The following is a 14,890-nucleotide window of genomic DNA, read 5'->3' on the forward strand; positions in this document are numbered from 1 at the left end:
ACCTTTGCCGTAGTTGCTAGGGCAACACAACATCAAATGCAGCTAAAATAGCTAGCTAGCCACCAACGGTTCCATGATTTGCCAGATGATTCCTCGTCCGATGTCATAAAAGGTACATTTACAGGTTACAGGGCTCCGCCAGTAGACTAAAGACACACTCTGAGTCTGGTTGGAGTTTAGCTAGGTGGCTATCTAACGTTAACAGTACTCTAGCTACACATTTTTGGGGAAGCTAGCAACTGTACTGTAGTGGCACTCTTGCAAACTTTAGCTACTGTAGCGCTACATAACGTGGCTAATCAGTCTACACGTAATCAGATAGGCTACTGTAACGTCAAGATTAAAAACAGGTTTGCAGTCAACGTTGTTTTTGGTTGTTGTCTTTGCCTACAGTATACATAGACAGTTAGCTAGACTCAAAAACGTAAACTAAATAAAGAATGGCTAGCCATCGACCACCGTCTGGCAGACCGATGAGTCGTGGTTCTCTAATGCCTGGGACTGGAAGACCTCCGACATCCGTCAGACCTCCACAGACAGCCATCAGAGTCGGAACCGGGGTATGACATATTTTGTATGAATACTATCCATCTAGTTACTAGACTAGTAGATTTTGTGCGATGATGAAATAAATAATTTGTGTCACCGAGTAAGAGTACCGATACCAGGATCCAAAATGTTGAGCCAAATTGATCATTTGTGACCAGTTGTAGCCTACTGTGTAAATAGTTCATTGCTATTCTGTAGATGGTACCAGGGACTGGAGTCCGTCCTGGTACACGAGGAGGACCCATTGCCACTCCAGGTGTCCTACTCTCTGCCCAGATCAAAGTGACAGACCGGCCAGTCACTCAACAGGGTCTGAGTGGGATGAAGACTGGGATGAAGGGTGAATATCATTCAGCATTTATATATAGATAAACATTCAACATTTGTGTAAATGTTTGATTTGAACTCATGTAATTGAATTGACAGAGTTTTTATTTTATTTTATTTTTTTTTACAAGGTCCTCAAAGGCAGATTCTGGATAAATCCTATTACCTTGGATTACTCAGGTACAGCCACTGGAATTCAACCCTATACTAACTGTTGTGGATCTGCCATCTACTGAAATGTGTGTTTTTTTGTAGTAGAGTCTGATGTCTACTTTTGGAATGTGTTCCAAACAGGAGCAAGATCAATGAACTCACAACAGAGACCAGCAAATTGCAAAAGGATATTGACACCTACAGTCAAGAGAACTCTGTTTACCTTTCATATGAGAAAAGGTAATTTGTATGGAGAACTGCTGTGGGATTCAGAAACAGGGTTGGCAATGTGGATATACCACTCTGTCCAGGGATGTAATGAATGGTTGCTAATCGTCATTTTGTTTTACCTCCTTCAGAGCAGAGGGACTTGCTGGGGAAATAAAAGATATGCAGGGACAATTGGCCGATTACAACATGGTAAACCCACTTTTTTTCATAAACAATAATTGCATATCATCTATATTAACAAAGCATACCATATCATATAATTTGTATATTTTTTTCTATTATAATGTGGACTTTCCAGGTCCACTAACAATTGTATTTGCAGAATTGTAGAACAAGTTGGGATTTGTTTGACACAGCCCCGAAACAGAACACATTAAACAGTCATCCTATTTATTTTTCCATATCAGCTTGTTGACAAACTGAACACAAACACGGAGATGGAGGAAGTGATGAATGACTTCAACATGGTATGGAACTGATTGTGCTCTTTAACACTGATTATGCTTTCCCGTGCTACAAAAATGACATTCATTCATTTCGACATGGCCCCAACCACTGTGCTCTTCTTTTCATACAGCTGAAAGCCCAGAATGACAGAGAAGCCCAAAGTATGGATGTCATATTTACAGAGAGGAGAGAGTAAGTATACCATTGTTTGTTGTGGTGAATTCCATTCACTAGGTGCATTACGAGCAAGTGGATTGCATAACAAGTGTATGCTTATGGCTAGAGAATCATACAGCCAAGTACAAAAGGTGTACAGTACCATTCATCATTTCATTTCGGGATCACGTACGGTAAATGCGGCACAAACACAGGCATTTGCATCTTTCCTTATTTTCACATTAAAATGACATTTGTATATGTAAAATAATAAACACGCTTTAAATAGGAATGATTATATTGAGGTACATCTAGTTCCTGGCACATCCAAGTGCTAAGCTTTCATCAAAACCTTTCATGCAATTCAGTACTAAAACAGGCTTGTTATCAAAGGACTATACTTCCTCAAGTCTTTGTCCTGCAGGCCACATGGTATCCCGTCATTAGTTGGGTTCACTGGACCGCCACCACATTCTGATTCCGTGATTTAGCTCCCACGAGGCCAGAGAACATAGAACACCGCACACATAAACGCCTCCAACGCGCAGCCTTGTCAGCGTGACGGCGACCGTCACGGCACCTCAGCGACGTGGTCTTTGTAGTCCCCCGTGTCGATGTAGCCATCTTCTATGTAGCCGTCCTCCTCCTCCTCCACCTCGTCCAGGATGTCATCCAGCCCGGCGTCCAGCTCGTGGGCGCTCGTCTCCGTCTGCTCCGTGTCCAGGCTGAAGTTGGAATAGCGCCCCCCGGTGGGGAAGCCGTTGGGCTCCTCTTCCTCGTGGAGCCGCTGGTGTCTGTAGTTAAACAGCAGCTTGTACCAGGAGGGGGACTTGACGGCGCACACGATGAGCATGGAGGTGCTGAGGACGATGGCCAACACCCCGACCAGGAACTTCCAGGTGTTCCCCACCACAGGCTGGCTGTGGTCTGGGTCTGGGTCTTGGTCTGAACCGAGAACGATAAATAGCAGCACATTAATTGTACAGTTTGAAGGGAAATGATTATAGAATAGAAAACCGCGCATTGGTTACTGAGTAAGGCCATGATGTTTCTATGTATAGAACAGTAGTTCAACCAATGAACGGATGGACTGTGTTTTTGACCACAAAGGCATGTACAGTGCGCAGTGATCATCCATTTACCACAAGGAGACAGCTGTCATTCACTTTTACCTTGGTTGGAGATTTTGCTATTTTTAGTCTGTGCTGGTGAGCCTAGGGATGTTGTTGGCTGGGATGGTATCGGCGTAGTATTTGGCAGGGGTGCTGTGGACGACTCTGACCAGCATGTGGCATTACTTTCCAGAATGTTCTTAACAGCCTGGTCCTTAGGACTTGCACACATGGCCCGTGTGCCTACTGTAGAAATACACATCAAACATTGCGTTAGCTAAACGGACACAGGGTCGGGACACTTTTAGGTTAACACAGGAATGTTCATTCACGAGCAGAGGTTCTTTAGTCGATAGTTGTCGCTGTTCTGTCTGTAAGGATGCCAGGGATAGTCAGAAAGCATAAATTCACATTTCTTACTTATTTGGACCTCCGAAACCTTCGCCCATTTCAACACGTCGGCAAGTTCACAGGAGCAGTTCCAAGGGTTTTCCTCCAGGTCTATACTCTTGAGCCTTTTCATATCGACGAAGGGGCTTAACGTCCGCAGGCTGTTCCCATTCAGACGGAGGCTGGTGAGGTTCTGCAGGCCAGTGAACACGTCCAGAGGCAAGGACTGGAGGAGATTATGGGATAGGTCCAGCTCCTGCAGACTCGACAGACCAGAGAAGGCCTCAGGATCCACATTGATGATCTTGTTGCCAGACACGTTGAGAGCCTTCAGCTCTGACAGTGTGACAAAGATTTTCCCTGTCAGATTAGTTAGTTGGTTGTTGTTTAGATGTAGCTCCTTTAGCTTTGGGTAGTTCAATAGAGCCTTCTGATCAGGTTCGGACATTGCTATGAAGTTTTCGCTCAGGATCAGCGTTGTGACGCTGCCGTTAAGGTCGGGAGGAATGTTTTGCAATGTCTTGTTGCTCCTGTCCACAACCTGTTGATTCGACGAGCAAAGAATTTGAAGGTCATATGAAAAAAGTCAATCAAATGATCTATCCACGACAGAACGGGATCTGTTCGCCTACTTACCAACTGCTCTTCCGGCACGGCGTCTCCAGAAGTGATTACAGTTGCTGCCAGCCACAGTAGAAGTAACGTTTCTCCAGCCATGTTCTCTCCTTCCACAAAAGACAATGTGAATGTCTCGTCCAAATATTAATAATAATAATAATGAGAAAAAAAACTGTTGCTAATTAAATAGTGTACAGAGGACAGATCTTGGCGAAGGTACGAACTGAAGCTTTTTTAATGAGTCATGCACTCTGCGTCTGCTTTTCCCGATGTAAATGCCCCAAGAGTTTACCAGTAAGCTTTGGAGGCATCACCGTTCCAAAAAAAAAATGGATGAAATTGCACACAAAGCATACTTTGTTCTCGGGGGAGCTTTCCTGTGGCCTGCTATCTTCCAGCAGACTTCTGCTTGTGTTCCCCTTGCTGTGGTTTGTTATCTGCTATCACGCACAAAGACGCTCATGGTGTCCACAAGCTTGGCAGCAATCACAAAGGACTGGGCTGTCCTCAAGGTTGGAGTTATTTATTTATTTATTTTTTTTGCCCAAGCAGCACATGTCGTTATGGCCGACGAAATGACATCAAGCATAAAACACTGGACTATTTGCTGTTCCTTCATAACATCTTTCCTGGCTTAAGAAATCAACATCACATGCTAAAGGAAATTATTCTGCTTCTTGTGTTTAGTCTCTGTCATAGCTGCTGGGAATAAAGAAGGTGTTTCCTGCATGGGCTGTTGGATGTTTGTATAAAGCCTATTCAGTCGATATAAATGGATAAATGGATGGTGACTGAACTGGACCAATGTCAAAAAAAGACAGTAGGTCAATTGTGTCATTCAGTGCTAAGAACAAACATTGTCATCTTCATGGTATTCCAAAGAAATTGATTCAGGAACCAGTCTGGTTATAGGTATGTTCTGCATTTGCAATATCCTCACAGACTAAATAGGCCTACTCTTAGGACATGGAGCACGATTGAATCTTTTTCGAACCTAGTTTAACACTTCGTTACACAATGTTTGGTTTAGATATTAGAAGCCCGCATATTTCGAGACCAGAACACAGGCCTTTCGGTCCTTTGCAGCTGAAGTAAGATTGTTTATAATGTTCTTACCTGCGTGGCTGGTGAGTGGACCGTGAGTTTGAAAAAGCGTCTCCTTGGACGGAAGTGTGCGAAGGACCTTGCTCCGTTGCAATAAAATCCAGCCTGCACATTCCGGCTAAAGATTGACAGCGTTGCATCTTTATAGGCCGTAAAACATTTATCAGCACCGTAGCTCTATGCTTTTTGACATGATCTACTTTATCTGATGTGTACATCGCATGTTACGTCAAACATTTGATGTGGATGCTGTACATGTTGCTGTGTAGGTATTCGTGTCTCTTTGAATGAGAATCCCAGTGTTTCTCTGCGTTTTGTTCTACCAAGCTCTGATTGTAGCTACAGTAGGCCTGCAGGCCCTACGTAGGAGAGGACCCGAGAATGAACTGGTCCCTCTTCTGGTTGATCCAGGAAGGAGGAGATGATCAGAGCTGTGGAGGAGGAGATCGATCGAGAGAAGCAGGCCGCCGAAGACATTGTGAAGAAAATGGCCCTCCCGAGAAACAAGCCAAGTATACCGAGATGAAGACCAACAATGAGGAGCTTCTGCAGGTGAGAAGCGAGAGAGACCCGTGTCGGCCGGAAACACGGGACGTTCTCTGTGGATGAGCCAATGCTTGGGCGTATACTTGCTTGTATACTCAAACGCTAACATCTCATTACTTCTACACGGATGTTATTCTAGCTTCCCATAAGGTAGATGTTGGCCTAGACCCTCAGATTTCCTTTTTTCGAACGTTGCAAAAGCTGCTGAACATGTCCGTCTAAAGACAAAGTGTGCATTAACAAAGGGTCTCAGTCCCAGCCCAGTGACGACAACCTAATCTTGTTGACTAGGCGTTGAGTAGAAGGTAGGTTAAAGTTTAACACGGTTGCTAGCTCTGTTTACCTCACTTTGTCTTCAAACAGGAACTAGTCGCCCATCAGGCAGAGCTGACGCTTTGATGCTGCGGAAGGAGACGTCCGAGGCTGTGAGTGGACTCTGGCCAAACCACAAGACGCCCCTCCCTCCACACGTATCACAATGCACCCATGACCTTCATTTCTATGCAGACAGAAGCACACAAATTAGGTTCGGGGCCAACGCCAAGCGTGACAGCTGAAATGGGGGGCACAACGTCACTGTGTCAAGGACCGAACAGCAGTACGATAAATTTTCTCACGAGACGTTTACCTTGTCCTGCCTATGTTCAGCTCATTTAACACACTTACCACAGTGCACATCATACCTCGACGGTTAAATACCGACATGGGAATGGAAACGTGTCGTCGCATACATTTGTGGGAGTGTGTATTCGTGGCCTCGGTAAACCAGAGCGGGGTGGTGACCCCCTGTGTTGTCTCTGGGTGGCCCCTTCAGGAGCTGGCTCACTCCCAGGTGAAGCAGGAGGCGGTGCTGCTGCATGAGAGGCTGCAGGAGCTGGAGCTGCGGCGCGACGCCATGGTGGCCGAGGACAAGCACGTGGGCTCCCCTCAGGAGGAGAGGGACAGGCTGCTCCGACAGGTCCGAGGACCCCTCTGCCTCTCTGTCTCTCTCTCTCTCTCTCTCTCTCTCTCTCTCTCCACTCTTTCTCACTCTCTATCTCCCCTCTCTCTTTCTCTCTCACTCTCTCTCCCACTCTCTATCTCCCTCTCTCTCACTCTTTCTCACTCTTTTCTCTCTCCTCCCTCTCTCTCCAACTCTTTCTCACTCTCTATCTCCCCCTCCTCTCTCTCTCACTCTCTCTCCCACTCTCTATCGCCCTCCCTCTCTCTCCCTCTCTCTCTTTCTCCTCACACTCTTTCTCACTCTCTCTCCCCTCTCTTTTTCTTTCTCACTCTCTCCCACTCTTTCTCACTCTCTACCTCCCTCTCTCCTTCTCCCTCTCAATGTGACTAGACAGCAGTAATCACTTTTAAACATTCAAAATATCAGCGATGCCTGCAATAATCATGGAAATGTAGGTCGAAGCCAGTTGTCTTAGCCATTGTTATTGTAAAGTGACACCCTTCTTTTCTTTCTCAAGGTCAAGGACGACAATCAAGAAATAGCGAGCATGGGAAAGGCAGTATGTATTTCATCCCAGACTGCTCGAGCCAGCGGGTGTTCTAGAGTAGTCACAGTAACGCCCCCCCCCCCCCCACCCCCCCCCCCCCCTGTTTCCTGTCAGGTTGACTGAAATCCGAGAAAAGGTCGGCCAGATTAACGAGGAGATGAGGCAGCTTGATAACGACATGGAGGAGAACCACGGTAGGGACCCGAGCCCTCGGGCTGGGAGGTGGAGGAGGTTTGGAGGAGGTATGGGAGGGTGGAGAAGAGGTGGGGGGGTGGAGGAGGTTTGGAGGAGGTATGGGAGGGTGGAGAAGAGGTGGAGGAGGTTTGGGAGGGTGGAGGAGGTTTGGGAGGGGTGGAGGAGGGGTGGGAGGGTGAAGGGTGAAGGGGGGTGGAGGAGGGGTGGAGAAAGGGTGGGAAGGTGGAAGAAGGGTGGGAGGACGAACTGAGGGGTGGGGGAGTGGATGAGGGGTAGGGAGGAGGTGAAGGAGGCTGGGCTGGAGGAGGGAGGGGTGAAAGAGGGATTGGGGAGGGTGGAAGAGGGGTGGATGGAGGGGTGAAAGGTGGGATAAGAGGCTGGGAGAAGGATGGGAGGGGGGGGGTCTGGCAGCGGCTTAGGGGAATTAAAAGAAGGGAGGATGTGGGCGGGGGTTATGGGAGCATTGTCCTGTGGATGGGGTCGGTCAGTCCATGGGCCATAAATCCATAGACTCTCGTTGGATGCCGTCCAGAGTCCTCAGCCTATGTGCTGTATCACAGTGGATGGCCTTGAGCACAGGCGCCCACAAATAGCCCGGTTCTAGTTTCATCGGGAATGAACTCACAACACGGCCTGTTTTGGCTCTGGGGGAAGTCGACATGTCTGATTAGCTGTGGGCCCTGCCGCCCGCGTGTGAAATCCTTACACACTTAGCGCATCACTCGCTCAATAACGGCGTTAGCGAAAGGCCGGCGTCCTCCATCCGTGCAGAGGGGGAGGGAGGGAACTCTCGGGGGTCTTTTGTTCCGGTCTGTCTCGAAACCACACGCTGCGTGTTGTGGTGGGTCCCGCAGGCCGCTCTACTCACTCTCACTGTTTCCTCTCCTTTCCCTCCCCCCCCCACGTCCGCGTGCCTCCTCGCATGCTCTCTCTTTCCTGACCAGACGGTAAGACAGCCCAGCTCGCTCGCCCCCCCCCCCCCCCCTGTTCGATACTGTCCCGTCGAGCCGCGTAGAGTTGCGGGTCTTCAACCCTGGTCCTCGACGCCCACCGTCCCGTATGTTTTCAGGGGTTTCCCTGCTCCGACACGACACCGGATTCAAACGAATGGGTCGTTATCGGGCTCCGGTTCGACAACGGCCCCGTTTCGTTTGACTCGGGCGTGTCGAAGCAGGGAAACATCGAAAAACGTACAGGACAGCGGACCCTGAAGACTAGGGTTGAAGACCACTGCTGTAGAGACTGTCCTTTTGAACTCTTCTTCTTTAATCTTTAATCAGTGTCCCACCCATTAGCATCAATGCCTCATCGATTTAGTCTGGATGACAGATATAGATATATCAAACTCCTCTTATCTTATAAACGTTTGCGTCTGTCTTTCTTTCCCCTGCAGGGGAACGCAGCCAGAAGTACAAGGAACTGAAGAAAAAAGATGAGCTCATGGACGGTGAGTTTGTTTTGTCTGATCTGCGTGTGAGGGTTAGGGTTAGTTAGGGTTAGGGTTAGGGTTAGGGTTAGGGTTGGACTTCTGTTGACAGTGCGGTTGTGTGGTTCCCCCAGGCTTCCTGGACACGTTTGAGGAGACCAAAGCCCAGGAGGTGGAACGCAACCGGGAGACCCAGGCCAACATCGTGGCCCTGCTGGAGCACTCCAGCAGGGTGAGCCGGGGCTGGTTGGGGAGGAGGGTGGGGGTTGGGGGATGCAAGGGGGGGGGGGGGGGGGGGGGGGGGGGGTGAGAGGAAGGGAAGGAAGGTTGAGGGTATGGAATGGTGTTGAGAGCAGTGTCAAAATGGGGGGTGGGGGGCTGGGGGAGAAGTTCGAGACCTTCCATAAGTCTACAGGGACCCTCTCATAATATACATTTTTTGTAGTTTAGGGGTGGGTCCCACAGATTTTGTGTTTTTCCTAATCTAACATGTCAGTAGGGCTTGAGAGAATTTTCAGATTCCGAACATGCAATTTCACAACATTAGAAAGTAGAAAAGATACGGATAAGATAAAATAGTATTCAGTATTTTTATTGACATTTTATTAACATTTTTGGGACACCCCCCCCCACCCCCCCCACCCCATAGGTCATTTTGAACCCTGGTTGAGAGTTGGCAAAAGGGGTTAGCAAAGTAAAGAGGGATGGGTGGACGAGGGATAGAGAGGGGTTAAAACACATTTTCTCACAAGACATGTGCCTGCTGCACACAACCACCCAGCTGCTCTGCCTAGGACTAAGACAAAGGACGCCATTGTTTTGGAAGTCTTAAATTGATAGTGGTTCAGCCAGGGCCGCTTCTTCAGTACAGTCATTTACATAACATGCTGGGGGTTTGTTTACGAGCACTGACAACGTGGATCAGACTCCATAAACCAAACCACCTGACTGGCCCTGTGATTTCAACTCCAAGCTAAATGTAACCTCCAAACAAAGGCCTGAACTTGTACGGCACAGTAACACAGGGGAACAAGCATCAAAGGGTTGACTTCGAACACGTGGGGGGGGGGGGGGGGGAGCAGGGGGGGGGGGAAATGAACCGCGGCGAGCGTAGAACAGGGACGTGTGTTGTGTCTGCCCTGGCGTGGCGCTAACGGCGACGCCGCCCGTGTGTGTTCAGAACATGAACCGTCTGAGGCAGATCTCCTCGGTTACGGCCAGCGAGTTGAAGTCCATCCAGGAGGACCTGACCCTGAAGGAGACGGAGATGCACAGGTCGGAGAGCACGGCCAAAGGCCTCACCTCAGGTGGGTTCCCCCCCCCCCCCCCCCCTCATGACACAGCACAACCTGCCCCCGAACCCTTACAAGCACGACTGACGTTCACCCATTGGGCCACCCTCCCGACTAAGATTTGGTTAAGCGCTCCGTTTTTTGGAAATGTCCCACCTGTCTTGACGGCTCGTAAAACGCAGACGCGTTGACCGAGCTTGTCGTGAGTTCCGACGTTGACGCCGATTCACCTCGAGAAACCGGGAGACAGACGGTGAATATTTTCTGTGGACGGGCGTAACACGGTTTCAACTTTACTGCACGTGGTCGTGGTTACTTGTCGCTTCCCCGCATTCCTGCCGTGATCGCGGCACTCGCAGCACGGTAGCCGGGCTGCTTGAAGCTATCCTTACTTCACCCTCAGCGAGTGAGCACATGAGTGTTTACAGCGGGGCCTGCCTGCCTCCTGTGACCTACTACCTTTGCCACTCCATTTCTAAAACTGTCGAATCAGATTTATGGGTCCTATAAACGGGTCTCTTTTCGCCCCTAAGCACTGTGTGACAAGATATGCTTCTTGGGCAGAGTTTTCCAGCTGACCCCAGCACAGGAGCTTACTCATGGAATCGGTGGGAAATGTTAAGACAAGTTAGACTATCGAAACAGGGCTGTTTGTTTCAAATGGAAGAAAACCCGTCCTGCTTTTTTGTAGCCTGTCTCATGTTATGTTCCATTACCCAAACAGCATGCTTCTCATTGGTCTTGAGCCCCCCCCCCCCCCCCTTTCCATTTCTTATTTCCATTTCAGGAAGTTGGCAACCCTACCCCCAAGCCACGTCACATGATAGCACAATGGCAGCACAAAGATCAATTGGTCATCATTTCCAAGCGTGCAAGGGCTCGTTTCTGCACGTCTTTTAAATCAGACGTCTACAGAGCGGAAGAGATTAGTGTACGTCGTGATCTCTGTCATACCAGCTAGATGGTCACTGAGAACCTTCCTGGAAAACGTCCTCTAGAAAAGAGCGGGAACCCTGATATGCATGGGACTATGATTTGATATAACATGTGGGTGGACACCACATTATTGATGACCAGACAAAGGCCCCCTCTGCATCCAGGCTAGGTAAATACTGTTGCTAATGGATGCCAAGAGATTCGTCCTCCGGATCGTGAGTGGCCACAGGAATCCCGGGGGATGAGAGGGAGTGTGCGTGGGTGTAGGGGCGGGGTTGGGAGGGAGTGTGTGTGTGTGTGGGGGGGGGGGGGCAGGCGAAAGGCAAAGCCCCAGGAGGAAGCTGCAGAGAATGCACAGAAGTGCTGACGGGGCACTCTCCTGCTCTGTACACATCGGCTCCTCCAAACACGGGGCTGGGGCCCGTGTTCCTATCAGGAGGAACCGGCCCTCTTCCTCTTCCTGCACCCCACTCCTCCCCCCCCACTCCCCCCCCCACTCCCCTAGCTTGCCGCCGGTCGGGCCCCATGGCCCCTAGACACCAACCGGCGTCACCTCAGCCTGGTGTCCTGCAGAGACCTTACAGGGAGTAGACCCCAGGGACAGGGTGGGGAGAGGGAGGGGGGGGGGGGAATTCACCCCGCTCCCCCCCCCCCCCCCCCCCCCCCGGTATGGGCCTGGCGGCCGTGCTCAGGAACCTGGCCTCACGGTCGTCTGAAAAAAAAACCCACATACTTTCCTCCGATGTCTCCGCTTGCTCAACTGCGTGTTCATGATCTACCGAATGGCCTGATGAAGTAAGCTGTGAGGTCAGCATTACCTACAGCACAGGAATCCTCTGGGTGTGTGCACCAGTCGTTGGGTCAGAGATAAATCTTTCAGTGCAACACCGACGCCTCGGTGACTCTTGGCTGGGCTTGTGCTCTGGGCAGACATCCTGCAACGCCTGTTCTTGAGTAAAGGAAATGGGTGAAAGACGCTTCGGGAGATGAACAGTAGGTGTGACTGTCGGGGCAGGCTTATTTTCTGACCAGCAGTCAGCAGAACCGTGCTATTACATGCATCCAAATCTATTTTCTGATTTACTTAAATTGTGACCTGTTTTTTCTGTTCAGATAACACATGATTATACAAAGAGGGTTTCATGTTCACTTTCCGAGTGGATATCCCCGTGGCCTTGTGGTTTATGTTATAACACGCTTCCAACTGGAACGGAGGCGCCCTGGGCCGCGAGGGCCACGGATGTGGCGTGCGCGCTCGCCATCTTGTCAGTGCATGCGCCGCCGTGCTTTCTCCAAATAAAGAGACGTGGTCGGCGTGCGTGCGTGTGCGTGTGTTCAGAGAGCGATCGCCTGCAGCAGGACCTCCAGAAGGTGGAGCAGCTGGAGACCAAGATCACCGGGGAGCTGGACACCCTGAAGGAGAAGATCCTGCAGATGAAGGAAGGCTTGGAGACCTACAGCAACCTGGACGCCCTGAAGAAGGCCGGGGAGGAGAAAAAGAAGGTTAGCGAGCCCGCGGCCCGGGGCCTTGCTCTGGGCCGTGGGGATTCACTTGCCCCGCTCTTCGTGTGAGGGGGGAATGCATGCCTTTTTGGGGGGGTTTAGAGGAGTTTTGTCTGTACGGGAGGAGTCAATCACTCCATAGTTCTCGAGCCAGTCATGGATAGTCAGCAGTGTAAGATTAACCACACGCAAGTGTGTGTAAAGTTCACGTCGAAGACGTTCTCTTTCCTCGGCTCCATGCTACAGGAAGAGTGTCTTTGTGGCTGAGGGGAAAGCCGGTACCCGTCTGCGATAGATGTGTGCGTCCGGGTATATGGAAGAGCACGTCGTTAATGTAAACACAGCCAGTTCTATCGGTGAGCGAGTAGACCCCATGGGGGATCAGTTCCGTGCAACAAAGGAAACTTAAAAGCATCCTTAAACATTACAGAATGTCCAACCCCCCCACCCCTTAGAACAGGATGCAGATTCTCTGACAGGTTTGACCTTGGGAAGTCATGTTTCTTTCTCGGAGAAATGATCCCGTTTCAGCCTAACCCTCGGCCCAGATGTACAGTTCTGAACAGCATATGGTACGCTTTAGAATCAGCCCTACTTCCTATGCTGGCTGCAGCCTCTGAACATAATGACTTTTTTTGTAGTTTCCACCAACGTCTTGGCAGGAATTGCATTGATAAACGAACGAATGACCTCGGAATGAACCGCAGCTTGGTGTGTGGGGGTTTCCCTATGGGTAGAGGCTGCAGGAGGACCAGGTGTCCCTGACGCAGAGGAAAGACACCTTCCGGAAGGTGATGCAGAAGATGAACGAGGAGTACGAGGCGATGAAAACCCAGCTCCAGGAGAACGAAACCCACGCACAGGTGAGCAAGCTGCCGTGTCGTCTCGGTTTGTCTTACCTCGCCGAGGTGGCCTGTCTATTGTCCAGGAATGTTCCAGAATGTACCAGTCATGGTTAGCGAACGACATTCGAGTTCCTCTTGGGTTATGACGAAGTAAAGAGGAATTCCATGTATTATTTTTGTATCTGTTTCCGGGTCAAATGTTTTTTCTTTCTCGCCAGCTCACGAACCTGGAGAGGAAGTGGCAGCATCTTGAACAGAACAACTTTGTCATGAAAGAATGTATCCTTTTGTATTATTGCTATTTCAAAAGTGGTTTGTAAGTTAGATCTGTATTTTTGGGCCATTTTGTTCATCATTGAGGCAAGGCGCTTGGTCCTCAAGTCAGGAGTTACATTAGGCCACGACTCCAAGGTCACAAGTTTCACCGGCATTCTGAAGACTTTCCCCTTCTCTTGAGGGAGCACCTCTCCTTGACTCCCGCCCGCAGTCATTGCCTCCAAGGGGATGGAAAGTGACTATCGTCCGCTGGTGAAGAACGTGTCCAGGCAACTGGCGGAGTACAATAAGATCCTCATCGATGCCCTCCAGGGCACCAGGAACTGAGGCCGGCTTCCTGCTTCTGGGGAAGGCCGCTGTGGAGAGTCTTCCCCTGTCTCCGCTGTCGTTTCCTGCATTCCCCAGCCCCCCTCTGCTGCACTCCCCTGCTCCAGTACCACAGGAGCTGTCGGCTAAGCGGGTTCACCATTGTGTTCTATGGTGATTCATACGTCCATCCCCATTTAATTACCGCAATGACACCTATATTTGTAAGAATGTATTCTGTAGTTTTGTATACTGCTGTCGTTCTACTGGAAAGGGTTCTAATAAATCGCTTCATAAAAAAATGGACGAAGCGATTGCCTTCTAGTTTCAATCTGATTTATGTATCAACTCCTGACTCAAACTGGACTTTGGAAGTGGGGTCTACAACTGAACCATTAATCATGCTGTGTGCATATGCTGTGACGACCCCTGCTATAGGAGCAGTAGGCTGTAGGGCCTGGAGGGGTTAATGTCAGGCAGGAAGTCCACAGTCTGATAACACTATTGTTTTAATGCTATTGGTTTCCTCCTAGTGCTATCAGACAGTGGTGCTGCCCAGCGGTCCTCTGGCCCTCCACCCTGCTGAGAGAGGGGGGGGGGGGGGGTGGAGGGAAAGAGTGCCTCCCTAGATCAGGACAAGAGCCAGCACACACACACACACAGAGAATCACATGCTTACACACAAACACTCATATAGCATACACACACGATTTCACCCTTTTGGTTGGAGTTCAAGACTGGCCAGGGGGGATTTCCACTGCAAGGGAGCTGAAATGTATTACTCAATAATAATGGATTGGAGGGTGTGGGGGGGGGGGTACTGAATTGGTCATGTTGCTCAACTTCAAGACATGCTCCACAGACATCTCAGTTCCTCCCAAAGTTTGGAATATTCGAGAGCGATTCAATTTGCGTCATTCTGTGGTATAACCGGGCACAAACTCGCCGGAAAATCTCATCATAGATGTGACGGCTGGGTTGTCCCTGA

At 49.8% G+C, this 14,890-nt stretch overlaps 2 protein-coding genes across 2 annotated transcripts; one reads left to right on the forward strand and one right to left on the reverse strand.

Annotated features, from left to right (window-relative positions):
• The first annotated feature begins 82 nt into the window (after window positions 1-82).
• On the forward strand, window positions 83-14,172 carry ift74 (intraflagellar transport 74). Its single transcript, XM_067258598.1, is given in 22 exon segments — window positions 83-560; window positions 748-889; window positions 1,008-1,056; window positions 1,171-1,269; window positions 1,389-1,449; window positions 1,668-1,727; window positions 1,838-1,899; window positions 5,499-5,580; window positions 5,583-5,639; window positions 5,997-6,018; window positions 6,021-6,058; window positions 6,448-6,591; window positions 7,094-7,126; window positions 7,128-7,135; window positions 7,238-7,317; window positions 8,712-8,765; window positions 8,879-8,976; window positions 9,925-10,051; window positions 12,312-12,475; window positions 13,213-13,338; window positions 13,539-13,599; window positions 13,808-14,172. Coding segments are annotated over 22 exon segments (1,803 nt in total). The 5' UTR covers window positions 83-440; the 3' UTR covers window positions 13,924-14,172.
• Window positions 1,624-4,086, reverse strand: LOC136964140 (leucine-rich repeat-containing protein 19-like). Its single transcript, XM_067258114.1, has 4 exons — window positions 4,002-4,086; window positions 3,396-3,906; window positions 3,036-3,221; window positions 1,624-2,808 (listed from the first exon to the last, which is right to left on the reverse strand). The coding sequence occupies exons 1-4, from the start codon at window positions 4,080-4,082 to the stop codon at window positions 2,435-2,437; spliced, it is 1,152 nt and encodes a 383-aa protein (XP_067114215.1). The 5' UTR covers window positions 4,083-4,086; the 3' UTR covers window positions 1,624-2,434.
• Window positions 14,173-14,890: the final 718 nt, after the last annotated feature.

The sequence above is a fragment of the Osmerus mordax genome, chromosome 20 (genome assembly GCF_038355195.1).
Source record: "Osmerus mordax isolate fOsmMor3 chromosome 20, fOsmMor3.pri, whole genome shotgun sequence".
Lineage (NCBI taxonomy): Eukaryota > Metazoa > Chordata > Actinopteri > Osmeriformes > Osmeridae > Osmerus > Osmerus mordax.

Coding starts and splice junctions, on each gene's coding strand:
- LOC136964140 (XM_067258114.1), bottom strand. CDS start 4,082: ATGGCTGGAGAAACGTTACTTCTACTGTGGCTGGCAGCAACTGTAATC. Junction 3,222..3,395: donor GGTTTCGGAGGTCCAAATAA/GTAAGAAATGTG, acceptor GTATTTCTACAG/TAGGCACACGGGCCATGTGT. Junction 2,809..3,035: donor TAGCAAAATCTCCAACCAAG/GTAAAAGTGAAT, acceptor TTCTCGGTTCAG/ACCAAGACCCAGACCCAGAC.